At 38.2% G+C, this 25940-nt stretch overlaps 3 protein-coding genes across 3 annotated transcripts; 1 reads left to right on the forward strand and 2 right to left on the reverse strand.

Annotated features, from left to right (window-relative positions):
* The first annotated feature begins 2049 nt into the window (after window positions 1-2049).
* LOC128528261 (outer dense fiber protein 3-B-like) lies at window positions 2050-6191 on the forward strand. The gene is made up of 7 exons (XM_053501021.1): window positions 2050-2089; window positions 2499-2617; window positions 4844-5047; window positions 5140-5241; window positions 5326-5447; window positions 5531-5671; window positions 5907-6191. The coding sequence occupies exons 2-7, from the start codon at window positions 2506-2508 to the stop codon at window positions 5997-5999; spliced, it is 774 nt and encodes a 257-aa protein (XP_053356996.1). The 5' UTR covers window positions 2050-2089; window positions 2499-2505; the 3' UTR covers window positions 6000-6191.
* A 5589-nt stretch (window positions 6192-11780) lies between these two features.
* LOC128528062 (E3 ubiquitin-protein ligase TRIM35-like) lies at window positions 11781-15367 on the reverse strand. Its single transcript, XM_053500801.1, has 6 exons — window positions 14942-15367; window positions 14499-14594; window positions 14178-14408; window positions 14057-14079; window positions 13844-13962; window positions 11781-13749 (listed from the first exon to the last, which is right to left on the reverse strand). The coding sequence occupies exons 1-6, from the start codon at window positions 15344-15346 to the stop codon at window positions 13205-13207; spliced, it is 1419 nt and encodes a 472-aa protein (XP_053356776.1). The 5' UTR covers window positions 15347-15367; the 3' UTR covers window positions 11781-13204.
* Window positions 15368-17666: 2299 nt separating this feature from the next.
* Window positions 17667-20809, reverse strand: LOC128528119 (E3 ubiquitin-protein ligase TRIM35-like). Its single transcript, XM_053500874.1, has 6 exons — window positions 20387-20809; window positions 19098-19193; window positions 18757-18987; window positions 18646-18668; window positions 18449-18567; window positions 17667-18332 (listed from the first exon to the last, which is right to left on the reverse strand). Exons 1-6 carry the CDS (start codon window positions 20789-20791, stop codon window positions 17788-17790), a joined length of 1419 nt encoding a protein of 472 aa, XP_053356849.1. The 5' UTR covers window positions 20792-20809; the 3' UTR covers window positions 17667-17787.
* Between the last annotated feature and the right edge of the window lie 5131 nt (window positions 20810-25940).

The following is a 25940-nucleotide window of genomic DNA, read 5'->3' on the forward strand; positions in this document are numbered from 1 at the left end:
TTATATTCTTTATGTATCTAAAATGAAATGTTTCTATTTGAATTCCTGTTTTCTTTTTGTGTGTGAATGAAATATAATTGACTCTGATTTCTTGACTGCTAATAATACAATGTACTGGAAGAATAAAAAGACAAGAAAACCATTATTTCTTGATTCTCTCAAATGAAAGCAATTGGTTATGTGCCTTGGGTTGTCATTAATTGTATGTAGTGTGTTTAGATCAATTTTAAAATACAGTGAATGGCAATTTACACATTTTTATTTAAAGTTGCAGGTAGATTTACTCCCATGTGATTTTAATGAGAGTAATGTCCTTGGCAGGTGATTGAACACAGATTATACAGTAGAATGTTAATGGCTCCCTCTTGTGGAGAAAGTTCAAAAAGAGGGCCAGTGGTGTGTATGGAAACAGCTGTGCGTGATTTGTGTGTAAATGGTTAATGTAATATCAGTTGCCTCTGATTGTGACTGTGTGTGTGTCTAGATGATCTGAATATTTTGATGTATTAATTGGTTATCACATGGCACAAATCATTCTGCCACCCTTAAAGAAAAATCTAAGGGTAAAACATTAATAACTGAAATAGCAGAAAATTAGTTTGTATAGGGTAATGTGTATTCCTTTGGGGAATCTAAGAATTAAAGAAACTTATTCCAAGAGAAATACCCAATGTTCAAGCTCTCAGTGTGGTGATTTTAATATGGTTTGGTCTAACGCTGATGACATCTTCCACAATGGACCCAAAATTCTGAAAATAAACTACTTTTGAAAACAGAATTTATGTTTTGGATATATGGAGATATAGAAACAGTACAGTCAGACAATTCTGTCGGGCAAACAAAAACTTCACTATGCAATTGCTTACCCAGTAAACGTATATGTGGAACATCTCTGTTTTGGATTGATATTCATTTTATTAAAAAAAATATATATATATATATTAAAAAAAATTTTGGTAGCTCCCACTTTAACAATGAATATATAATTATTGTACTCATTATTTTAAGCAAATTCTACATTCATAAAACAAAATTCCCTAATAATAATAATAATAATAATAATAATAATAATAAAATAAGCCGCATTTAAAGGACAAGACATACAGTATTATTAACCTTTAACAGGCCCAATGTCTCTAACAATGAACAATATATAACTAATGTGCTCATTATTTTGTAAAAATTCTACAGACATAAAACGAAAACAAACAAACAAAAAAAACAAAATAATGAGGAAATATATTGTATTTAAAAAATAAGATATATTATTAACCATTAACAACCACTACTTTCCTAGCAATAAAATATATATATTATTAATGTACTTATTTATTAAATATGAAACATATATAATTATACTACATTATTTGAGGCAAAAAATCCTACATTCATATAATGAATCTTTTAAGTGTTATTATTACCTTAAATAATAATAATAATAATAATAATAATAATAATAATAATAATGAGAAAATAAATTGTATTCATAGAATAAGATATATTATTAATCTCCAACATCTCTGAAAATGAACAATATCCAATTAATGTACAAATTATTTTGTGCAAATTTTACATTAATAAAACGTATTTTCCGTCATTTTACTACTTCCACCACCACTACTACTACTCCTAATACTACTAAAAATAATTACCCATAAATAATAGAACATAAATAAACATACCCACTCTTACATGAAAAAAACAAACATTGACTTGTAGAATCTTTCCAACATCCTGCTGGAGTAAGTGAACCTCTTGTCCTCTGTCCTCTTTGTCTTGTTTGCTTTATGTCTCTCTGGTGCGATTTGCTTTTGCAAAAGTTTGTAACGGAACCCAAATAAATAAATAAATAAATAAATAAATCGTTTCAAACCCGCGCTGACGTCACTGATTTATTTGTCAGTTTATGGTTCTAAAATGTGAAACAATGTCACAAATGAAACGTCATAATCGAGGCGTTGCAGGGACTTTACTGCGTATATAAGACGTGTGTTTTAGCGTCGTTTAGACGTGAGTTTGGGCGTCACGTTCTCCTCCTTTAACCTTCCTGTGCCTGACGGTGTCCTTTCATTTATTAACAAGAAATCAAGTACGTCATTAGTTTTTTTTTTTATTCTGTTCTTGTAGATTTTCTGATTTAAACTGAGTGTCAGTAGTTACTAAACAGACGTGGCTGAATCTGTAACCATAAGTCTAAATGTGCTATAACTACTAATATTATAACTTGTATTATATTTCTGTTCTACTAATTAAACCAGTAAATTATTATTTTTATATAAACAGGTAATTTTAGTATTCGTTCCTTGTACGGTTGCAATCCATGTTGCTATGACAACGTGACATTCACGAGCTCCTTGCCATTGCTTGTGTTTTTAATAAACTGAATAAGATTCACCTTCACATTTCTGCTGCACTCAGGAGGAGTTCATGTTCTCATTCTGACTAAGTTGTTAGGAGAGAAAATTGATTATTCAGTCTGATATGTTAATTTTCTATAGAGCAGACATGGACATTCCTGACACATGGGTTGGTTCCTGGAGGCCTCACACAAGGAGGGGTCCTATTGCTGCAATGTTCACCGGCCCCGGGCCCAAGTACGCCCTCCCAGGGGCGACAGGTAAATGTAAAAATGAAAGCTCCTGGGCTCTCTGTTTGCTGGCACACTATCAGAAAACTTATGCGCCTACTGTACTGCAACGGCTTATCTGTCTATCTACTTAAAAGTCAAACAGTCAAAAGTTGCAAAATTAAATAAATATGAGCGACGAACTAGGACTTTTGGTTGTACAGACTAACAGAAAATGGTTATGACAGTCAAATGTTCCTTTATTTCTCTATATAATGCCCTGCTACACTAATCTTATCCCAGGGTTTCACTAGTGCTTGGATATCATCAAGGTAAAAAGTACACCAAGGCCATGATCGATCGGACTGCCTGCTTCACGTCTACAATGCTGGCCTCCTTCAATAGACTTTATGTTTTTTAAAATGTTGAAATGGCTTGCAGTGAGCTCAGGGCTGTACTTCAGGGCCAATTTTCTGAATGCCCTTTTACGACAATGCAGAAACATTTTCATGTGACTCACCCTTGTATCATTTACCTGGAAATATGGATAGACCTTCAAAACATAATCCAGTAAATTTGCTCATTTGGTGACGAAGGATACAGCTAGGAAGATGGTGTATGGCAGGGGTTCTCAAATGTAATGTTTAAAACTCCAGATCTGATTTCTTTTTTATGTCAAATATATAGAATGGTTGATGATAAGCAAATTAAATGGATTAAAATTGCTTTCAACTATCAAGAGACGTACATTTATGTTTAAAAAGCTCAGAGTCAAAATACATTCAAGTTAAGTGGAAAAAAATGCCTGTTTGACTGACAACAGATTCTAAAATCCAAGCAACTCAACTGTTCAACTGTTAGGAAGATTCAAAATTAGTGCAAAAGAAATGGCACTCTTATCCTGCAAACTGTTTCTTTAAGCTAGGAAAGTTTATCTAAAAGAGAAAATTCTCCATTGACTTATTTTCATGCACAAACAATCTATATAAGAAACGTGCATTTGTTTTGATGCGTGAATAAACCAGTTTAAAAAAAAACTGACCTTAATGGACAACACAACAAGGCACTACATGGCGCTGTAAAGGGCTGTTCACATGCTGTGTCTAAAAATACATGAAAAAAAAAAAAATTCAGCAGCTTTTTCCTTCTTTCAAAAGTGACTAAAAATCCCTTGCAGTAGACCTGCTACTACATTTATTTGTGGAAGGGAGGAGGAGAAACACCCTGTTTGGTTGCATCTTATCTTTCAAGCACCAAAAAAACACAAAGAATTTCATCGACTGAACTATGAGGACTGAAAGAGTGAAGAACATTTTTATAGTTTAAGATGCTTTCCTTCCATGCTATTTGAAATACAACTCGGACTGAAGTTTAACTTGGGGAATAGACTGAAGTACAAACTGAAGTTTAACTCAACTCTGTGTGAACATACACAGTCTCAATTCGGTGAAACCTGGGTGAAGACGCTGTGCAGCTAGCAGAAGGTTGGATTAGCCAGTTTGTCTGCTCCCTGGCTTGGGCTCTGTGTAGACACCTCTGTAATGTTATGCTCACTAACCTCTGACTGACGAAGGAATATATCATTAGTTCCAGCATGCCTCACATCTTTGAGAACTTACACTGCCCTAAAACCTTAAGAATACCTGCTATGACCCGTGCCATGGTTCCTAAGATATATCTAACCACTGTCACTGGCGCCCCTAAAGGCCTAGCTAATTTCACATTTAACCAGAGCTTTTTCAGGGTGAGGAGAGCAAAACTAATGGACACGTGAAGTGCAGAGGAGATGTGCTCCGGTGGGCTAGCCTTAGCTTTAGCCACCCACTCGCCCTGCTGTGAGTGCTGGAGTCAGGGGCTGACTATCTCCGCCAGCGGCACACAGATGTTCTGCTATGGGAATAACGCTGTTGTTGTGCTCTCTAACCCTCTCTAATGTCTAGATGCGCTCCTCTAATGCTAATATCTTCTCCACCTGAGTGCTACCTAACAAAAACACCTATCACAAATAAAGTTATTATTTTTTAATGTACTTTGGTCGGGTTTTTATTTTTAGGAGAGGGAATCCGCTTGTTGAGCTTAGATGAAGAAACTAGCATGTTCTCCAAAAAAGTGGAAAAGTGGAAAAAAGTCTGGGACAAAAGGACAAAAATAAATTATTATTATTATTATTACTATTATTATTATTCTTCCTGGGAATGCTCCAGATTAAGTCATGTTTATTTGAAGGATATAGTAATTGATACAAAGTTTTTTCTGCATTTGCTTGTTGCTGATTAGGTTTAGAAGGGCATGACCCACGGAAATCGAAGGCTCCTGCTTACAGTTTTGGAATACCGCATCAGCAATCAATCGACAGCTGCTCACCCGGACCTGGCTACCTTGTACCTGCAAATATCACTAGATTCGGATGTGTTGGAGGCCCAGTTTATTCCCTATACAGTCGACCCAGAGACCCTAGGCTGTTTCAGACCCCAGGACCAGGTTACATACAATATAGGAGGACACTTACATAAAATATACGGTAGTTTATAGAAAAGTCTTGAAATATATAAATTTGGTTTTACGCTTTGCAGGTGCTTATCGCCCTGAGGAAGCAGTAAAGAGAACTTATTCTTCTGCCCCTGCATACTCACTGTCTGCTAGGACCGAACTGTTCCACAACGATCAAACTCCAGGTATACACTACATCTCAGAATCACATAGAAGGTGCAGTTCATTTTGCCTTCATATACACTGATTTTTTTTTTTTCTGATCCCAGGTCCTGCTGCATACATGCTTCCTCCAGTGCTGGGACCAGTATCAGTGGGTAAAAGATCTGCTCCGAATATATCTCTAAGTGGTCGCAACAAAATAACCAGCTTTCATGAAGACTTGAGGAAAGTAAGAATCACATGAAAAACACATAAAAAATCTTTTAGGAGGTCTATTGGGTTCTTTTTTATAAATTACCATGCTCTTTTTAGACTCCAGGACCTGGGACGTATAGGGTTGTGGATGTAAATGTGTACAAATCTAAAAACCCGCAGTATAGCATGATCGGTCGCAACAGCTTGCCTGGTGATACAAGCCAAAAGCCAGGGCCTGGAACTCACTATCCAGAGAAGGTAGGCTCCATATATATAATAAACTTTGTATTTACATAATTATCGAGGCAACTAAAGAATGGTATGTCCAAACCTAACCTTAGTCTCAGTAACTTGATGAACAGCTTTCCTTTGGGGGAACTTCCAGCTGCTCAGATATTTCTATAAATATTAGATTTATATAAAACATGTGCCCATACACAAATAATCTTTATGTACTATTGAATATAATGCATATGTGTATATTTCTTTGTAGGTGACCTGCACAAGACCCAAAGCTCCCAGCTTCTCTTTTGGTGTCCGTCACTCTGAGTACACTGCCCCGCTGGTTCTGGACATCAATGAATAACCACTATCTCATGTAAATCTAACACAGCGGGCGAGCCAGACACAGACACCAGAGATTGGTGGGAAAAGTACTCTTTTATTTAGAAAAATAGGAAGGAAAAAGGGTGAAGAGTGTGGATCTCTTGAGCAGGGTGAGTAAAGAGGGCGGGAAGTTTGGTTCTGCAGCCTTTGCCATGGAAAGGATACATGATGGTTGAAGTCGGCCAAGGTTGAAGGTGTGGATGCCAAGGAGGTCTTTAGCCCTTGTTTAACTCCAAAATCTGGTGCAACGGGGCTGGACCAGGGGCTAGCAGACTCCTTTATGATGTCATATGATGTTATGATACCTCAACTCCTATGGCACAATGACCGGCCTCTGGGGCTCAATAAGGTTGTTGATAGAGATGATTTATATTGTCATCATGTCAAATGGCTAACAAAGACATTCAAAAAGTTAAATATCTAACCGGAGTTCAAATTTAAGATACCTACTTGTGACACAGAGTAGTTAAATTAGGATTGGAGGACATTTTGATGATATTATTGTTTGGTTATAATATAACCTGTATCACATTTCTGTTCTATTTTATGAATAACCTATACTGTAGTTTTATTACTGCTTCCGCGGCATTTCTTGTTGCTAATGCAACATTACTGTCTTAGATAACCTCTGGAGGGCGCTCCATGCACCCATCAGACTTTGGGACTTTGTGTTTTTTTAGGACTTGGTGTTTGGTGCTTTTGTTGACATGAGTAGTCATTGATTTATGTTTCATAGTTTCATATGTTTAGTATTGTCTTAATTTGTGCCCTTATTTAAGCCTCAGGCTATTCTAGTGACTATTCTATTGGTATTTAATCTGTTATTGTTATTCTGGTTCATGTACTGATCTGATCTGATTTCATTTCATAATGTTGGTTACTATTTTTGTTTGTTTTTCACATTTCATCATTGAAATCTTAATGTCTGCAATTACACCATCCCTGCTACAATCACCCCTGGCAGTTAGCTGGACCTACATTAAAGAGTAGCAGATGGGTCTCCTTTATCTATTATTTTTGTGGGCGCTATGAGAACCCCAGCTAGGCTGACACTGGAGCATGCGCGTTGCAATGGGGCGTGATTCTGAATCCCGTATGCCGCCACGAAGGTGGACTGGGGGCGGTAATCGAGCAGTGCAGATGAGCTGGGCAGACGCCGGACCATTGTAAAATGTGTGCCCTTCACGAAGCAGCATAACGGTGTTCAGGATAACGTGACTCTCCATAACAACTGCGAGGAAGGAACCACGAATTTGACCACAGCAGTGTCCAGAGTGAGGAGAACCGAGTGGTGACAGAGAGCAAAAGGCAAAGAATATTGGTGTCAGCTGTGTGCCATCCAGCAGTGAGCAAACAAACTCTTAATATAGATGGACAAAGGCAGTGCTGCGCTTCCACCACAGCATGCATGGGAGTTTATACAGAATCTTCTGGAGGAAGGAGAAGTGCTCAACACCATGCTGGCTCAGCTCGAGAGGGAGGTGAACGTTCAGAACTCCAAAACCTATTCCAAACCAAAGTTAAGTGAAAGCTCTGATAGCTCTATCCTATGCTCTGATAGCTCTTTTAGTAGCTCTGGTAGCTTTAATAACTCTGTCCTGTGTTCTGATAGCCTTTTCCTGTGCTTAGATAGCTCGATGGTGACAGCCCTGGTAGCTTTGATATCTGTAATGTGCTCTGATACTCCTGATCGCTCTGTCCAGTGGACTGCATTTGCTGGGCCACACCCTGCTTCGCTGCCTGAGCCATGCCTTGCTTTGCCACCTGAGCTATTGTCAGCCCTGTCTCAGCCAGATAATGTACCCTTTCTACCTAGCTCTGCAGTGCCCTCTTGCACCGAGCATGTGCTGCTGTACCTCCCAACTGGATTTGAGAGCTGTGGATTCACCGCTATTTAAGGACTCGCTCTACTGTACAAATTTAAGGACATAGTGTTTGCTCCACTGCCTGAATTTGAGAATATTATATTTGTTTGCTCCACTGCCCCACATTATTTGCTCACTTCGCTGCCCGAACTCGAGGACTCCATGCTTGATTTGCTGCCTGATCTCGAGGACTCCTTGCTTGCTCAGCCGCCAGAACTCGAGGACTCCATGCTTGCTTTGCTGCCCGAACTTAAGGACTCCGTGCTTGCTCCGCTGCCCGAACATGAGGACTTCGTGCTTGCTCCGCTGCCCGAACTCGAGGACTTCGTGCCTGCTCCGCTGCCTGAACTCGAGGACTCCGTGCTTGCTCCGCTGTTGGAACTCGAGGACTCCATGCTTGCTCCGCTGCCTGAACTCGAGGACTCCGTGCTTGCTCCGCTGTTGGAACTCGAGGACTCCATGCTTGCTCCGCTGCCCGAACTCGAGGACTCCATGCTTGCTCAGCTGCCAGAACTCGAGGACTCCATGCCTCCTTTGCTGCCCGAACTCGAGGACTCCATGCTTGCTTTGCTGCCCGAACTCGAGGACTCCATGCTTGCTTTGCTGCCCGAACTCGAGGACTCCATGCTTGCTCAGCTGCCCGAACTCGAGGACTCCATGCTTGTTTAGCTGCCCGATCTTGAGGACTCCGTGCTTGCTCCGCTGCCCGAACTCGAGGTCTCCGGGCTTGCTCCGCTGCCCGAGTTTAAGGATTTCAAGTCACAGTTTTGTCTCTATGCCAAGCCCCTAACTGGCCTCTATGCCCTATACTTCAGCCCCTGTGTCAGAATGCCTAGTGAAAGATTTTGGGAGGTCTTGTCTCGGACCACCAGTAGTGCTTTGTAGCATATTTATTTGGGGGGAAGGGGTGTAACTTCATATGTTAACAAATTAATTTTTTGGGGGCCTTTGTTTGGTGCATGGGACTTTCATGTTGACATGAGTATTAATTTTTTTCACAGTTGTTCACTGGTGTTCGTTATTGTCTTCATTAGTGCCCTTATTTAAGCCTCAGTCTATTCTAATTACTGTTGTTACTGATCTGATCTGTTTTTGTTCTATCATGATGATTTTCATTTTGTTTATGATTTTTGTTCATTTTGTCAGTCAAAGTCTTACCTCTGCAGTTACATCATGTCTGCTGCAGTCACCCCGATAATGTAATTCATGAGCTCCTTTCCATTATTTATCTTTTTAATCAAGCCCAAATGAAGAGAACAAAATTAACCTTCATATTTATTCTACACCCAGGATGAGTTCATGTTCTTATTCTGTCAAAGGTGATAACACAGAGAATTCATTGTTCAGGAACATCTATCTGATTTGTTGGTCTACAGAGCAGTTATGGACAATCCTGACAATTATTGGTTTCTGCAGGACTCACAAGCTGCTCACCGGCCCCGGGCCCAAGTATGCCCTTCCAGGGACAACACGTAAATGTAAAAATGAAAGCTTCTGTGCTCTCTGGTCACGCACACACATCAAACAAATCATGCTTCAACTGTACTGCAGCTTTTGTGTCTTTATCATGTATGAATGTAAATCAAATAAATCTTAAAAGTGTGAAATAAATTAGACAAAGAATACGTCCATTTTTTAATGCTAACATAAAAATATATGAGGGGTGTTCAAGTCAAACTGCCACTTGATTGTGCAAAATAACAGAACACATGAGAATATGTTTTTCTTCTCTATCCCCTGATAAACTAATGCACTTTTCCCAGCGTTAGCCCTAACGCTTGGATGTCATCAAGTTAGAAAGTTTTGTCAGTACACTGGAGCTATAATGGGACTGTCTCCTTCATCCCTGAAACATTGGCCTTACAGGAGCTCCTTTAATAGCCCAAGCATGTGGAAATGGCTTGGAGCGAGGTCAGAACTGTACAGGGAATGTGACTATAACTCCCAGCTGAGTTCCTGTAAAGTGCAACTGGTGTTGCTATGTACAGTTTCTGCAGACAGATGGATCTGTTGTTTAACTTGCTGAATGTTTATGGGAATGATTACAAAAGGGTCCAAGCCACCTTGGCCAGGATCATCACGGACATATGGACTTCTTTAAACGTTTGCACCATTTATATGTTTTACTGTGGCTAAGAGTCTCATTATCCTACTGTTCTTGTAAATCAATTGGTCATACACCTTTTTACAAAAGAAATTTCATTACAAGTCCCGGTTTTACATCTTTACCTCTCATTAGGGCCCAAGCACTATAGGGTGCACAGGACCCTCTTGTTTTCCTAAGTTTTTTTTTTCGAACTTTTTGGGATTTTTGGGGGTCTTAACATGCTTTGAAACTCATGAAAATTGGCAGACACGGTGGAAACTGCTGCCATTAGGATGCCTGAGAGTCTGGTGGCATGGGGCCCTCAGGGGCCCACACACGGGATTTTGCTGCATAGCTCATACACACTTGCACATATGCACACAAAACACGGTACACATTTAGAGGTCATTGAGCAGAACCACTTTCTTTTTCATTACAAAAACGGGTCAGCCATGATAATGCATTACACATACACTGAAAAGTGGTGAATAGTGTAACTTTCTGTGTGGCATTATACAGTATTGAGTGACATTATATTGAGTGACACATTCAGTGACATCACGGTCAGTGACATTACAATGAGGAACATCATAGTGTGCATAGTGCTTTTTTTCCCCAGCATTTGTGGCTGATGTTAATTACAAATGTTAACACCCTCACACTCACAGACATGCACGCACATAAACACTTATATACACATACACACGCAGAAATACACACATATCACACACATACACACACATCACAAATGTTAACACTCACACTCTCATCTCCCTCACACGCACACTTGTTTGCACAGGTAGTCACATGTGATTAACAGCCTTTATGTCATGCTGTGGGCGTGTCACAGCCTTCCGCTCTTACTGCAATGGTAGACAGCTTCATCATCGACTTTTAGGCCATTCTGTGATCGTGCTATAGGCATTTCTTACTGAATGTAACAGTAGGCAGCATCGTCTACAGCGAAAGCGGGTACATCAGGCCGAGCTTATAGCTACTGAAAATCCGGATTGGATTCCTGTCATCTACAGCAACAGCACATATGACAGGCAGAAGTAGGGGCTTGTACGCTGATTATGTACTGAGCCACAGATTTATTAAAGATATGAAAATTTTACTAATGCAAAATTAAATTTATATAATGAAACAAATACAGTTTGCATACTGCAGTTTGCAATGATAAGGTGTCAGTTAACTACAAACATTAGCAGATGTACTACTGGGAAAAATTGTTACATTTTAGTAATGAATCATGCTTTAAAACAAACCAATAAATTAATATAGTTGCAAGCAACAATAAGCGGGCCCAAGTACTCTGCACGATCGACACCCGGGCACACCAGAAAGACAGCGGGCACAGTGGGCACATGCATTTAAAGAGTATATCCCCAAACTATTATGAGGAAGTTTATAAAAGGGAGATTTTATGTTTAGACCTCTAAGCATAAGCCTAACCCTATTTAAAAACATTTTTTTTTTATCTAAAATTAAATGTAGGTATTAAAATTCTTGTTTTTTGACTCAAAGATTTCCTGCTAACAAGTTGATGTCCTGGAAGAATAAAAAGAAAGGACAGCAATAATTTCTTGATTCTCTGAAATGAATACCGTGGATTAAATGCCATTGGTTGTCATTAATTTTATGCCATGTGTTTAGATAAAATACACGATACAATGGTTACCAAATAGTTACACATAGTTACCAAATAGATGCAACGTACTGTGTGTTCAACAGCCAACATCCTAACATTATTTCTAACATTATTGAGTTGTTGTTAATCCTGAAGCAATGGGCTTAAGTAAACATAGGGTCATAGCTCAGTGATGTTAAGCAAGTTCATGAGCACAGTCCTTTGCCTGTGGTTAGACACAGATTGTAGAATGTTAATTGCTCCTTCTTGAGAAGAATCTTGAACTTTAAACTTCATTCCTGTAATGGAATGGCCATGCTCAGGTTTTAGTGTTTACTGAACATGACTGAATGAACGAATGGACACTGATAAAAGTGAAGCAACAACAACTGTAGTAGTTAGTAAATAAGTATTGAATTATTCGGAATGTTTTGCTTTAATATAATGTTAAGCAGACGTGAAAAAAGACCGAATGATTCAGGGAAAAAGTCATTAAACCAGAAACAGTCTCACTTGTCTGACATAAAATCTCACGTTACCTTTATCTTCTTCTTGGCGATAGGGGGCTCCCACATTAAGGCTGCTACTACTACCACTCATGTTTTGTGACATTTCTATCATCATCTGACATCATTATATCTGTCTGATCTTCTAGTCTGGCGTTTAAAGTCAGAATCGTCTAGAATCTTTGTAGAGGAATGTCTCATACAGTAGCAGGTCTTCCATATATATTACATATATAATACTTTTTCATCTATCTTTCTCTGTACTGAGTCAGAGGAGCCTGGTGCCCCCAAGAAGACTTGGGTGGGGTACATACTGGACAGTGGACCAATCCACCAGAGGGCACAAACATACACACTAATATAAATTTGGGAACACCACTTAGTCTAAACTGCATGTCCTTGCACTGTGGGAGGAAACCGGAGTACCTGGAGGAAACCCACCAAGCACGCAGAGAACATACAGGCACACAGACCCGAGGCAGGAATCAAACCCTCAACGTATCTCAAAGTGCTAATCATTACACCACGTGCCCCCTTCAAGATTAAATGAGTTATGTAAATTCACTCACCGTCTATAATGCTTTATCCTGTACACACGGTTGTGGGAGCCTGGAGTCTATCCCAGGATACTTAAGGCATGATGCGGGGTACACCCTGGGAGGAGTGCCTAACCATCGCTGGGCACACACACATAAACACACCCATACACTATAAGCAATTTAGGAACGCCAATTAACCTAATCTGCATGTCTTTAGACTGAGGAAGGAAACTGGAGTACCCGGAGGAAACCCACCAAGCACGGGGAGAACATGCAAACTCCATGGCTCCTGGTGGTGCAAGGCGACAGTGCTAACCACTAAAGCACAATGCCGTAAATTCATTATCTTTGTTAAAACAAATTGTTATTCACCAAAATGTGTTTATGTGGCTTCGCTGATGCTGCACCATCTCCCGCATAGTGAACATCAGTGCAGTCAGATGTAGTGATTTTATCACGGGTAAGGAAGTTTTAGGCATGCAATGCAAAGCACTCCCTTTTCTGTGATAAAATCAATATAAGGCTTCAGTCTGAGTTGAGTCATTACGTCTGGCATTCTCTAATTGTCCTTCTGCACGGTCACTGCGGACTTTACCGGTAATATCCTCAGAGGATGTTTTGTGCAGTGGCTGTAAAAGTAAGGAAAAACCCTTTCTTTAAAAGATTGTTTGAAGATGTGCAGACAGATGTTACGGGCCGAGTCCGTGAAAATCACCTTGCCCTTGTTGAAGTCCACCTGAACTCGGATTCTCTCGACCTTCTCGCTGACCCGCAACACTGTCAGGATCTCAGGGGCGTATCCTTTACCATACTTGTCGTTGCAGAAACCTACATACCACAACCCAAACCGAGAGAGGTTTTCTCTCTGCTTATACACAGACTCTGAAATGATTCCTACAGCCCATGCTGTGTTGTCTCCAACGTCGACATCCCAGTAGGGCGCGCCTGAATTAAAGCCTTCAGAGCCTATGACACTCATATAACCCTCGAACCTCTCGGAGGTATCAGGAAGCTCCTGAGGTTCACCTTTATATGACACAGTGACCAGATTATCAGAGACTTTAAGGCCAGCATGGGCGGTGTTGGGGTCGAACACCACAGGGGCTAGAAAGAGAGGAAACGGGGAAAAGATATACTTTAATAATAGTGCAAATTTGCTCACAATTTCGCATTTTTTTTAAATTCTATTTGTACTCACTGTATTGTACAAAGCTGTGCATTTTCTCTGACACCTGGAAGCTCAGGTTGCCCAGATGCTTGGTCACATTGATCAGAACTCCAGATAATTTTTCTGGAGCGTCTAGTTTAGCTTGAGTTCTAGAAGAAAATTGAGAAATTTAGAAAAGCATAGCATGCAGTTATTTTGGCTTGAGAATAACAGGAGATGGGAGAAGAGTACTCTTTCATTCACCTTTCAAGAGAAGCGTTGTAGTTCTACAAATAAAAAGAAGGAAAGAATTTTTTTTTATTTTGACAGAATAACAAAAAAAAAAACAGTATGTATATTAAACGCTTGTAAGCAGCTCACTTACCAAAAGAAAAGGCAAATCCTCTCCTTTAATCTGTTTCTCAATGGCGTCGACGGTGTTTAAGACGCTGGATATTTGAATTGAGATCTTTTCAATTTTGTTCTTCATCGTCTCGCTTTTCTGCTCTTCTTCCTCTTTTAGTGCTGCTATTCTGGCCTCCTCTTCCTCCCAGAGAAACTGGTGAAACTTCTTGAATTCACTCCGGATCAACGCCTCTGTGTCTTGGCTCTGCTTCTGTATAGAGACATGCGATATATGATTTATTTATTTGTTCATTAGTTCAAATCTAACAGAATGTGCACTTAAAGTTCTCATGGTTTTCACCTTAATATGCTCTCCGGCCTTAACACAGGACTGTTTGAAGTCCTCATAGATTTTAATCTTCTCATGCAACGTCTTCAGTTTCATCCCAAGCACCTGCTGCAAGGCACGGGACAAGGAAATATTACAAAAAATAAATATATTACAGCAAGACAATAGTTCTACTGAGTAATTATCTAAACAAGATAGATTTCAAATAAAGCAAGAGTTTAGGAAAATATCATGCTCCCTAAAACAGCATGGGGGGCAATTAGCAGGGCATAAAACTCAAATGTCTGGGAAGACCTGTTTGACAGGACTTGGCATGTGAGGGGGTCATAGAGGCTACAAATATCTTTCTGACTGAAGTTCATGCATTTGCTCAAAACATAGCAAAGGATTCTGCTGAAAAATGACAGACACAAGAAAATATGTAACGTATTTAACATGTAAAGTTGCCTCCATACCTTGAGATCTTGGGATGCTTCATGTATAGAGCAGACGGTGTGCCTGCTGTGTAATCTGGAGTTCTTGCACTTGGTGCAGATCGGCCTCTGATCCTTCACGCAGAACAGAGTAAGAGCCTCTCGGTGTATACTGCAGAGCCCCTCCATCTCCACTGACATCCGCCGGTTGCGCTCCTTCAGTACCGCCTGGCACATGTTGTGCAACACGATGTTCACCGGAGGTTCAGGGGTGGAGGAGACGCCCCTGCAGATTGGACACTCCGGAGCTCCTCTCTGCTGCCAGAAGGTGTGCAGGCAGCTCTTACAGATGCTGTGGGAGCAGGTCAGGAGTAATGGCTCCCTGAAGATGTCACAGCATACAGGACAGGAGAAATCATCTTCAGTCAGAGAGGGTCGGGAATCCATGTTCTCACACCTGGAGACGGTCGGGCATCTGTCTCTTCTTCTCAGGTTCTGTATTTTAAATACAGAGCTGTTGGGTGGAGCTAGAGTGAACAGTCACATTGGATATAACCACACACACCCACAGACAGACAGACAGAAAGAGAGAATGACAGACTGACGTACAGAGAGAGAAAGAGGTAGAGAGAGATGTTTGTTCTTTCTTCTCTTTTTAACTTTCGTTCCGATTCTTGCTATATCTATGGGTAGAGATTATAATGGCAAATCTGCAAACACCACAACAAATCAAATAAATCAGCTCCTAACCAAGTTCTAACCAAAAAGCAAGCCATTAAGCAATATAAGTAGAATTTAAACCACATGTTTATGCATGTGCAAAATATAAAACCGAAAGCCGTTTTACGTTTCATGATAAACCGGTAAGAGAAAGAGGCAGAACAAATGTCTTCAGTGTTTCCTGCCTCAATGTGAAGTTTGTTTAAATGATCAAAGAAATAATTCCGTACATGCTGAATCATTCCGTTCTATTATTAACTCGTTGGTGTTGTCTTTGAGTCTTTCAGTTTAGATGATTTGCATGTATGAAATGTTGACAGGGAACATACTTCAAGAATGGAACAGTGAGATTAATTGTCAAGATAACTTGATAAATGGGCATTGCAATAAGAATAAAGACCTGACCTTTGGCCCAGAAACCACCTGAACTTTGCCCCAGATGTTGTACCGGATTAAAAGTAAACATGCTCGTGCAGTACAGTAGAACCCGTGAAAATCAGTAATATTCGTTTAAGTAATTAAATTAGTTATAAAGTATTATTTAACCAAAGGTATAATGTTATGTTTCTGTAAACAATTCAGCACTATCTGATTTTAGAAAGTAGAATCTGATAAGATTCATTTCAAGGTTTGCTGTCTAAAAATGTAAAACATTTTGCATCAGTGCAACAAGTGTGTGTAAATAACCGGAAACACCTGCGACCATTTACTCAAACAGTACATAAACCCTGTGGATTTGGCTGTGCGTAATTAATATGCTGTTATTTCAATATTTTTGTTAAAGTTGAGTTAAAGCCTTATACCTTAGACACATGTAGTACTTTATTTATCATTTTTTTGCTAAAATACTGCAATAACAGCTTTTTAATTATGCCAATTTTTACACAGTCCTTTTATTTTAGCAGGCTCAAAAGTAATTGGACAGCCGGACATTATTATAAATATTATAAGGGTGGGTAAAAAATAAACCACACTTAGGGTTATATTAAAACCTCAGTTGGATTCACTGTCCTAGCAGTGCTTGCCGTTCAGTGCTGCTGTCTCCTCAGTCACTGCTGTGCAGGTCTGAACTTGTTCGGTGTGAGCAGAAATTGATTCCACACTTGTGAGTTGCACAGGGGAAGAGCAGCATGCAGCGATTCGTTTTTTTTTTTTTTTTGCTCTAATTGTGTAATTTAGTAAATAAACTAAGTTCTACAATCGAAATGAGGATGATTTTTTTATTCACGCGTGTTGAATTATTTTTTTTACATGAATGCATTAATGACTGCTTAAGTCTGGAACCAATGGACAATGAACTAAACACTGAGTTTCCTCCCTCACAATGCTTTGCCACGCCTTTACTGCAGCTACCTTCAGTTACTGTTTGTTTGTGGGTCTCAACGCCTTCAGTCTCGTCTTCGGTGAGTAAAAAACAGCTCAGTTGGGTTGAGCTTGGGTGCCTGACTTGGTCATTTAAGACCATTCTATTTCTTTGACTTGGGTTGCTTTGATGGTAGATTTCTATTGTAATTATTCATCTCTACTGTGAATTCCCATCCTATCAGTTTTACTGCAGGTAAGGTTTAGCTCTATGCATTTCATCATCCATCCTGCTACTTCTCTGAGCAGTCACATCGTCAATAAACACCAAAGACCTACAGTATAGTTCCACTGGCAGGTATACTGTACATGCTCATGTCATAACATGAACGCCACCATGTTTGCCAGAGCACATACTCACTTCAAAATACAATTACGATAACCAAATATCAGTTTTTAGAGCTTTATTTAATTTACATTATTTAATACATGTCACAGATAATGACAAAAAATAAATAAAGGTTAGAGGAAGAAGACCAAGATTAAAACTTGATTAAATGATTTGTCTTCAGATTGAAAATTGTTTGTCTGATTAGATGATTAAACAGATTCGGATTAGACATAGTTCCCACACTACAGTAATGGTCTTTATTTTTACATGCAGTTACTTTAGAGCAACAACAATATTCTCCTTCTAAAAAATGTACATACAAAGACAACTACATCTGGAATTCTATTACTATTATTATTATTATGGTAATGAACAGTCTCTTGATCTGCATACATTTCTGTACATAAGAAAACTGATTTTAAAATACAACTTCAAGTAATAACATTTGATTCAGTTTAATGCTGCCTGTTGTTTTCTAACCGTGTGTCTGAATGGACGTTGAGGAATTTACTGGTAATATTCTTAGAGGATGTTGCTTGCAGTGGCTGTAAAAGTAAGGGAAAACTCTCTCCTTGAAAGATTGTTTAAAGATATGCAGACAGATGTTACGGGCAGAGTCTGTAAAGATCACCCTGCCCTTGTCAAAGTCAACCTGCACCCTGATCCTCTGGATTGCCTTGTTAACCTGTAGTGGAGTCAAGATCTCCGGTGCATATCCTTTACCATATTTGCCATTAGAGAAACCTACATACCATATACCGAACCGTGAAAGGTTCTCTCTTTGTTTACACACAGACTCTGAGATGACTCCGACAGCCCATGCTGTGTTTTCACCAACTTCAACATCCCAAAAATGCGTTCCTGAATTAAAGCCCTCAGAGCCGATGACGCTCACATAACCCTCAAACCTCTCGGAGTTATCGGGAAGCTGCTGAGGGTCGCCTTTATACTCCATGGTGATCAAATCATCAGAGACTATGAGGCCAGCGTGGGCAGTGTTGGGGTCTAGAGCAACAGGTGCTAGAAAGTGAGAAGGAAGATGGAGAGGGTGTGATTGTGCTACAATCATTTTTATGAACCTTTTTTTTTTTTTAAATAACTGAACACATTTTTTGTGCATGATGCTTAATACTTACTGTATTGTACAAAGTTGTGCATTTTCTCTGACACCTGGAAGCTCAGATTGCTCAGATGCTTGGCCACATTGATCAGAACTCCAGATAATTTCTTTGGAGTTTCTAGTTTAGCTTGAGTCCTGGAAGAAAATTCAGACATTTAGAAAGGAATTGCATGCAGTTACTTTGGCTTGAGAATAACGGGAGACTTTACTCACCTTTCAAGTGAAGCGTTGTAGTTCTGCAAATCAAGAAAATATGAATTCCGTGTTAATTTTGGCAAAAACAAAGCAAAACAAAAACAACATTTCTAGTTGTAGCTCATTTACCAATAGAAATGACAAATCTTCTCCTTGTATCTGTTTCTCAATGGCATTGATGGTGTTCATGACGCTGGATATTTGAATTGAGATCTTGTCAATCTTTTTATTCACTGTCTCATTTCTCTGCTCCTCTTCCTTCATGAGTGCAGCTATTCTGGCCTTCTCTTCCTCCCAGAGAAACTGGTGAAGCTTTTCAAACTCCCTCCTGATCAGTGCCTCTGTGTTTTTGCTCTGCTCCTAGAAGGATATACAGTGCAGTATATATACTGAGTTTCCATGCTCCATGCTGTCCGTGGGTGATTGAACTGAGTATTGTAATGTACACTTGAAACCATTTTAGTCCTCACCTCAATGTGCTTTCCAATATTAATATAGGATTTTTTGAAGTCCTGATAGGTCTTAATCTTCTCATGTAAGGGCTTGAGTTTCATTTTGAGAACATGCTGGATGGGATAAAAATAAAATATTACTTTGTGCATAAGATCTTGTGATCGAATAATGGTGCATCTACATTAACAACTGCATACACACACCTGATGGAAATCATATTACAATGAGATATATGACAATTGTATGCAGAAAGTATGTATGTATGTATAATAATAATAATAATAATAATAATAATAATAATAATAATAATAATAATTGGTATTATTATATATAGTTATTTGTAAAAATATATTTACTACTACTACTACTACTACTACTACTACTACTAATAATAATAATAATAATTATTATTGTATTTAATATTATTGAAAATGCTAAATGTAAAAAAATTGCCATCTGGTGCACATTTTTTAATTTTGCATTTTCAATAATAATAATGATAATAAGAATAATAATTATTATTATTCATATTATTATTATTATGAAAAATTCAATTGCAAAATAAAAAAAGCTACCTGGCTCACATTTTAACATTTTGCAGGTATAATAATAATAATAATAACAACAATAATTATACTAATTATACTACATACATACATACATACTTTCTGCAAACAATTGTCATAAATCTCATTCTAATATGATTTCCAATAGGTGTACAGTATGTATGCAGTTGTTAATGCACATTGTTATTCATTTCATATAGGGCAATACTAAAATATATAATAAATAAACCCTTCACAATTAAACATTAAACAGTATAAGGCTTACTATTTATTTTTAAATAGCACTTTATCAAGGTTGTATGTAGTGTTTTTCATAGACTGCTGGTTGTTAATGACACTTAGTTGTTTCTTTTTTGACCAAGGTCATTTGTTTTGGTCTTTCTATTACCCACAGCCTATGTTTCCTGTACATGGTAAAGTGTTGGACATGTGCATCTATAACATCTTAGGCTATATATGGGTGAATTAGTCAGCCACTGTGTACTGTGTAACATGTTAATTAATTTTATGCTGTCAAAATATGGCTGAGAGAGAAGCTGATATCTGGGAGTACCTGTTTCACAGGACCTTGAGATTATGTAAAGAATTACATAAGTGCACGTGTGAACACACAATACTATTTATTGTGATGAAAAGCAACAAGCATTCTCTTAAATCAAACATTTTAATACATAGTATATGGAGACATAAATTGTCTTTTCCATGTTCTTTGCAAAAAAAACAAAACATTGCCTCTATACCTTGAGATTTTGGGATGCTTCATGTATAGAGCAGACGGTGTGCCTGCTGTGTAATCTGGAGTTCTTGCACTTGGTGCAGATCGGCCTCTGATCCTTCACGCAGAACAGAGTAAGAGCTTCTCGGTGTATACTGCAGAGCCCCTCCATCTCCACTGACATCCGCCGGTTGCGCTCCTTCAGTACCGCCTGGCACATGTTGTGCAACACGATGTTCACCGGAGGTTCAGGGGTGGAGGAGACGCCCCTGCAGATTGGACACTCCGGAGCTCCTCTCTGCTGCCAGAAGGTGTGCAGGCAGCTCTTACAGATGCTGTGGGAGCAGGTCAGGAGTAATGGCTCCCTGAAGATGTCACAGCATACAGGACAGGAGAAATCATCTTCAGTCAGAGAGGGTCGGGAATCCATGTTCTCACACCTGGAGACGGTCGGGCATCTGTCTCTTCTTCTCAGGTTTATCTTAAATACAGAGCTGCAGGGTGGAGCTAGAGTGAACAATTTTATCACAAGTATGTGAATGAAAAGTATGCAGATTTCTGAAAGACTAACAAACATGATAAGTATCTCTTGACTGTGTTTATTTACAGTAGGAACTCAATTTAAGGATCAAATTATATAATTTAAATAAAATTATTATTTATAAAATAAATATATACAGGCTGTCCCAAAAGACACCATACATTGGAAAAATGACCAATACCACGCAAAATGCTCTATTTTTTGCAAAATATACTCTTCATGATTGACATCTCTGCTACTATATACCGAAAGCCATAACATTAACATCACATAACATATACTCATTAAATAGCAGGGTTATGTGCACCCAAGGATTATTTATGCCTGTTGGGTGCCAAAGCAACCAATTTAGCACAAATTTGGCCATGATAGAAAGGCACTAACCTTGCAACCCATAGCAACCAACGGATTTGCCGCCATCATTCTGGAATGCTATGGCTGATCTGTGAATATACAGTATATACAGGTTTGTGGATCCTGCTCATGCCATTTACATTATTATTCAGAAAAGCACACACAAAATCAACATTGGAAAGGTGCTTTACTTGTGAAGTTTATTTGAGTTAACTGGCTTAAATGTTTTGCATTGCTTGCTATTTTTACATCTTCACTGGTGTCTTGTTATAGAATACAATTTTATCACATACTGTACAGTGTATCATTGTATAAGCTGCTCTGAAAGTCTGTATGGCAAAAATGGCAAGGCATGTTCGAAATGTTGACAGGGGACATACTTTGAAAAAGGAACAGAACAGATACACTGTCAAGATAACTTGATAAATGTACAATGTAATTTGTACTCACTGAACTTTTTCTCAGAAGTTGCTTGAACTTTGGCCTATATGTTGTTCTCAATTGAGAGTAAAGCTGATTCGAGCCAATCAGCATTAAATTGATCTTTTGTAAGTCAATTCCACATGGTTAAGTAGAAGCTGATACAAATCTGGTAAAGACGTAAAATGGAGACATGGAGTTTAATACTAGCCTTAATGTATTATTGTAACATTTTCAGCACCTAAAATAATCCAAATTTTTGCCCTAATTCAATTCAATTCAATTCAAATTTTATTTGTCAAGTACACAACCATGCACAGTATGACATGCAGTGAAATGCTTACACAACTGTCCGTGACCTAAAAAAAGGTAAGAGGAAATAGATTAAAAAGGTAAGAAAAGGTAAATTGCACTGGAAAAGAATGTAAAATATTAAAACAACAAATGTACAATACACAGTTGCAATAAAATAAAATAGAAATATATATGATAATGTATAATGTAAATGTATAAACTGTTGAAATTATCTGGAATGTGCAAAAAAAATGGTATTAGAGGTATTAGAGGTTTTAAAGGCATTCATTAGAGCTATTAATTTAGTAGTCTGGGCAGGGGTATGTAGGATCCTGAAAAAAAAAAAAATCATGTGCAAGGAATTAAACATTCAAACCAAAATCTTTGTCTAAACTAAGCAGCAAAAAAGAAAAGAAAAAAAAAAAACCATTTGAAAATGTGTCAAAGGTCACAGAAACACTGAAACCTATCTGCATTTGATACGTGAAAAAAATCTTCTGAAAAGTATTATGCAAAACAATTATTCAATTGGTATCTTTATTATGTTGACAGGTCATGTATATGTTCTTAAAATTCTACTATATTTTTCACTTGTTATTGCTTATGATTGTCGTCACGGTGGCGTAGTGGTTAGCACTGTGGCTTCAGTCTCTCCTGGGTTGAGAGTTTGAATCCTATTTCAGGTCTATGTGGGTGGAGGTTGCAGGTTTTCCCTGTGCTTAATGGGTTTTTTCTAGGTACTCTGGTTTTCTTCCTACAGTCCAAAGACATACATATTATGCTAATTGGCATTACCAAATTGCCTATTAAGTGTATGTGTGTGTCCTCCAGGGTGCACAAACCCTCTACACGGGATAATCGGAATAGAAGATGAAAATGAAGTTATTGCTCATAATGTAATTTTAAATGAAAATTTTTAAGAAGTAAATAAAAAATATATTTTTTTTCTATAGTTGTTTCATAATTTTGTTGAATCCAGTGCATGTACTCACAGACATATTGTATTTTCAATGACTTGCCAAATAAAAATACTAGTAATACGACAGTAATGTTTATATAAAGTTTGTCGCCTGTCTTTTGATTTTGTGTTTTTTGTTGTTGTCTAGAAACATAATAAAAATCATATATCTTATCCTATTAAGATTCAACCTCAGATAAACAACAACACATAATTTTTTTCCTGTGTGCCATTCTTTATTTATGTAAAATAAAGTTATTTGGGCAATACTACGTACCCCACATGATTCAATAGTTTGTAGATCCATTGAAGTTATTGGCAGAAATAACTTCAAATAATCATTTCCTGTATGACTTCCCTTATTCTCCTTTACCACATTGCTTCAGTTCATTGAGCTTTTTAAGCATTCGCTTACACATAGCTCTCTTAAGGTCTCCCCACAGCATTTCTATTGGTTTCAGGTCTAGACTTTGACTAGGCCATTCCAAAATTTTATAAAATTTTATTTGTATAGCGCTTTTAACAATTGACATTGTCGCAAAGCAGCTTTACACAATCAAAAGAATTATTTAAGTTTGTATAAAATGTGAATGTGTATGAATCAAAATGATAAGACTGTCCCTGATGAGCAAGCCAAGTGTGACAGCAACAGTGGCAAGGAAAAACTCCCTGAGATGGCAATAGGAAGAAACCTTGAGAAGCAGACTCAACAGGGAACCCATCCTCATCTGGGTAATAAAAACCTTGCTTCTTTTATTTTGATGTAGATTATTAGGTGTTCTTCGGATCATTGACCCAATTTTCGACCACGCTTTAGCTTCAGACAGTTTTATGAACCTTAGTTGTGTTTCCAAGTTTTTCTTAGACAGAAGAGGCTCTAATTATGCTGTCTAGAACATTTAACATGCTCACTCAGGCCTGTCGGGTCTGATATTGGGTTTTTGTTCTGTGATGTTTCTACTTGGTAAGATTGGCAATGCTTTTGTGATGCTTTCCACATGTGAATAATTTTTCTCACTGAACTCCAAATTGTTTGAAAATCACTTTTATAACCCTAACCCACAAGCAATAATTGCTTATCTAGGGCCATTGCTTATGTCTTTCCCTCTTAACATCCTGCTAACATACACCTGAATGCTCCAGACCAGCAAACTGTGAAAATCTCTGCTTGTATAAAAGGTCTGCAATCAATTAATCAAGAACTGATGATTAGGAGCACCTGGCTGCAACTTGCCCTTTTAAATTCTGTGACAGCAGGAAGAGGGAAATTAGTATTAATGTATATGTCTGCATATTTTTTGCCTTTATTTTTGTTAAGTGAATAATTGCAAAAAAGTTATATGTTGTTCATCTGAGGTTGTATTTGCCTACTACTATGACCCACTATGATCAAACGATTTTTATTATTTTTACACAAGAATACATAGACATATACTGCAGTTGTAAGCAGCGATGAGCGGGCCCAAGCACCCTGCACTGTCGCAACACGGGCGCACCAGATGGACAAAAGGCACAGTGAGCACATGTATTTAAAGGGGACATACTATTAAAAATTATAACATTATTTTATCAAAGGGTATTTTATATCTGGACATCCAAAAAGCCCCAGATGCTGGAAAAAAAGCTTTACACTGTCACTTAATGTGATGTCACTCAATGTGATGTCAGTTAATATGATGTCACACAGAAAGTTATTAACCACTTTTCAAGAGAAGTTTAAGGCAGCGTCATTGCTGACCTGTTTGAGATATCAAAAATCCCTGCACAATTTTGCATCCTCAATGTTTCGATATCACTTTACGTCCGGTTCGTTGGCAATTGTATAAATCCCATAGGAGGAGTACACAAATAACTGACTTTCTGTTGAGTAGAGCCCATGACATGCAATGTAAAATTTGTTTAGCTCAATGAGCTCTAAATGTGTACCAGGATTTGTGTGTATATGTGCAAGTGTGTATGAGCTATGCAGCAAAATCTCATGTGGGGGCCACACCCAGGGGCCAGACTGTCAGGCATCTTAATGACTGCAGATGTCTGCTGATTTTCATGACTTTTTTTTAAGACCACTAAACAAGAAAAACCCTTCACCAGAGGTGGGTAGTAACGAGTTATATTTACTCCATTACATTTACTTAAAAACTTAAAAAAAAAAAAAAATCTTCTATGAGTAGTTTTACCTCATCATACTTTTTACTTTTCCTTGAGTAGATTTGTGAAGAAGAAACGCTACTCTTACTCCGCTACATTCGGCTACACTCGACTTTCCTAACCATTTATTCGACACTTAAGATATTCTTTGTTTTTGCCAGAGAAATGCAGCACGTGGATCTACCATGTGACTGTTCCATTAATTAGATGTAGCAACAATAATCACCTGACACTGTTTGACCAATCAGCAGCGATAACAATAACCACATGGAGTCTTCAGCAGTGAAGTTGTTATTTGTAAAGATATTTAGTTTTATTTATTGATTTTATAAAATCATTAAATTTCCTTAATTATATTATTTGGAAATGTTGCAATTTGTACATTATAATTTTTTTTATTTTTGTCTGACTGCTTGAATAAATTCTAAAAAAAAAATAAAAAAAAATTAGACATTATGATGAAACAGTTACTCAGTACTTGAGTATCATTTTACCGAATACTTTTTTTTACTCTTACTTAAGTAATACTTTGGATGACTACTTTTTTCTTCCACTTGAGTAATATTATTTTAAAGTACTGCTAAATAAGTTTGAAAAACTGACTAGTAGTAGCAATGCTTGTATGAAAGAGTCAGTCTGAACAAGCCATTATAGTGATGCGTAGGTGGACTGGCCATCAGGAGTACGGGAGTCCGCAGTGGGCCGCTAGGCAATTGAGTACATAAAACGCACAGATTGCTATGTGCCTTGATGTACTGGCCAATAGAGTGGGGTTGTTAATGGTACAAACAGGATGCGTTGGGGTGGTTTTAATGTAATTGCCTCAGGTCTATCAAATAGTTATACCTAGCCCTACTTGGCAGC

This window comes from Clarias gariepinus, chromosome 7 (assembly GCF_024256425.1).
Source record: "Clarias gariepinus isolate MV-2021 ecotype Netherlands chromosome 7, CGAR_prim_01v2, whole genome shotgun sequence".
Taxonomy (NCBI): Eukaryota; Metazoa; Chordata; class Actinopteri; order Siluriformes; family Clariidae; genus Clarias; species Clarias gariepinus.

Bases quoted from the DNA above. Each gene is read 5' to 3' on its own strand.
- LOC128528261 (XM_053501021.1), top strand. From the start codon at position 2,506: ATGGACATTCCTGACACATGGGTTGGTTCCTGGAGGCCTCACACAAGG. The intron at 5,242-5,325 runs GTATACACTACA...TTCTGATCCCAG, and splicing joins CCACAACGATCAAACTCCAG to GTCCTGCTGCATACATGCTT. The intron at 5,448-5,530 runs GTAAGAATCACA...TGCTCTTTTTAG, and splicing joins TTCATGAAGACTTGAGGAAA to ACTCCAGGACCTGGGACGTA.
- LOC128528062 (XM_053500801.1), bottom strand. From the start codon at position 15,346: ATGGATTCCCGACCCTCTCTGACTGAAGATGATTTCTCCTGTCCTGTA. The intron at 13,963-14,056 runs GTGAATGAAAGA...ATTTTCTTCTAG, and splicing joins TACAACGCTTCTCTTGAAAG to AACTCAAGCTAAACTAGACG. The intron at 13,750-13,843 runs GTGAGTACAAAT...CTCTCTTTCTAG, and splicing joins GCACAGCTTTGTACAATACA to CCCCTGTGGTGTTCGACCCC.
- LOC128528119 (XM_053500874.1), bottom strand. From the start codon at position 20,791: ATGGATTCCCGACCCTCTCTGACTGAAGATGATTTCTCCTGTCCTGTA. The intron at 19,194-20,386 runs GTATAGAGGCAA...TATCCCATCCAG, and splicing joins AAGCATCCCAAAATCTCAAG to CATGTTCTCAAAATGAAACT. The intron at 18,669-18,756 runs GTAAATGAGCTA...CTTGATTTGCAG, and splicing joins AAGATTTGTCATTTCTATTG to AACTACAACGCTTCACTTGA.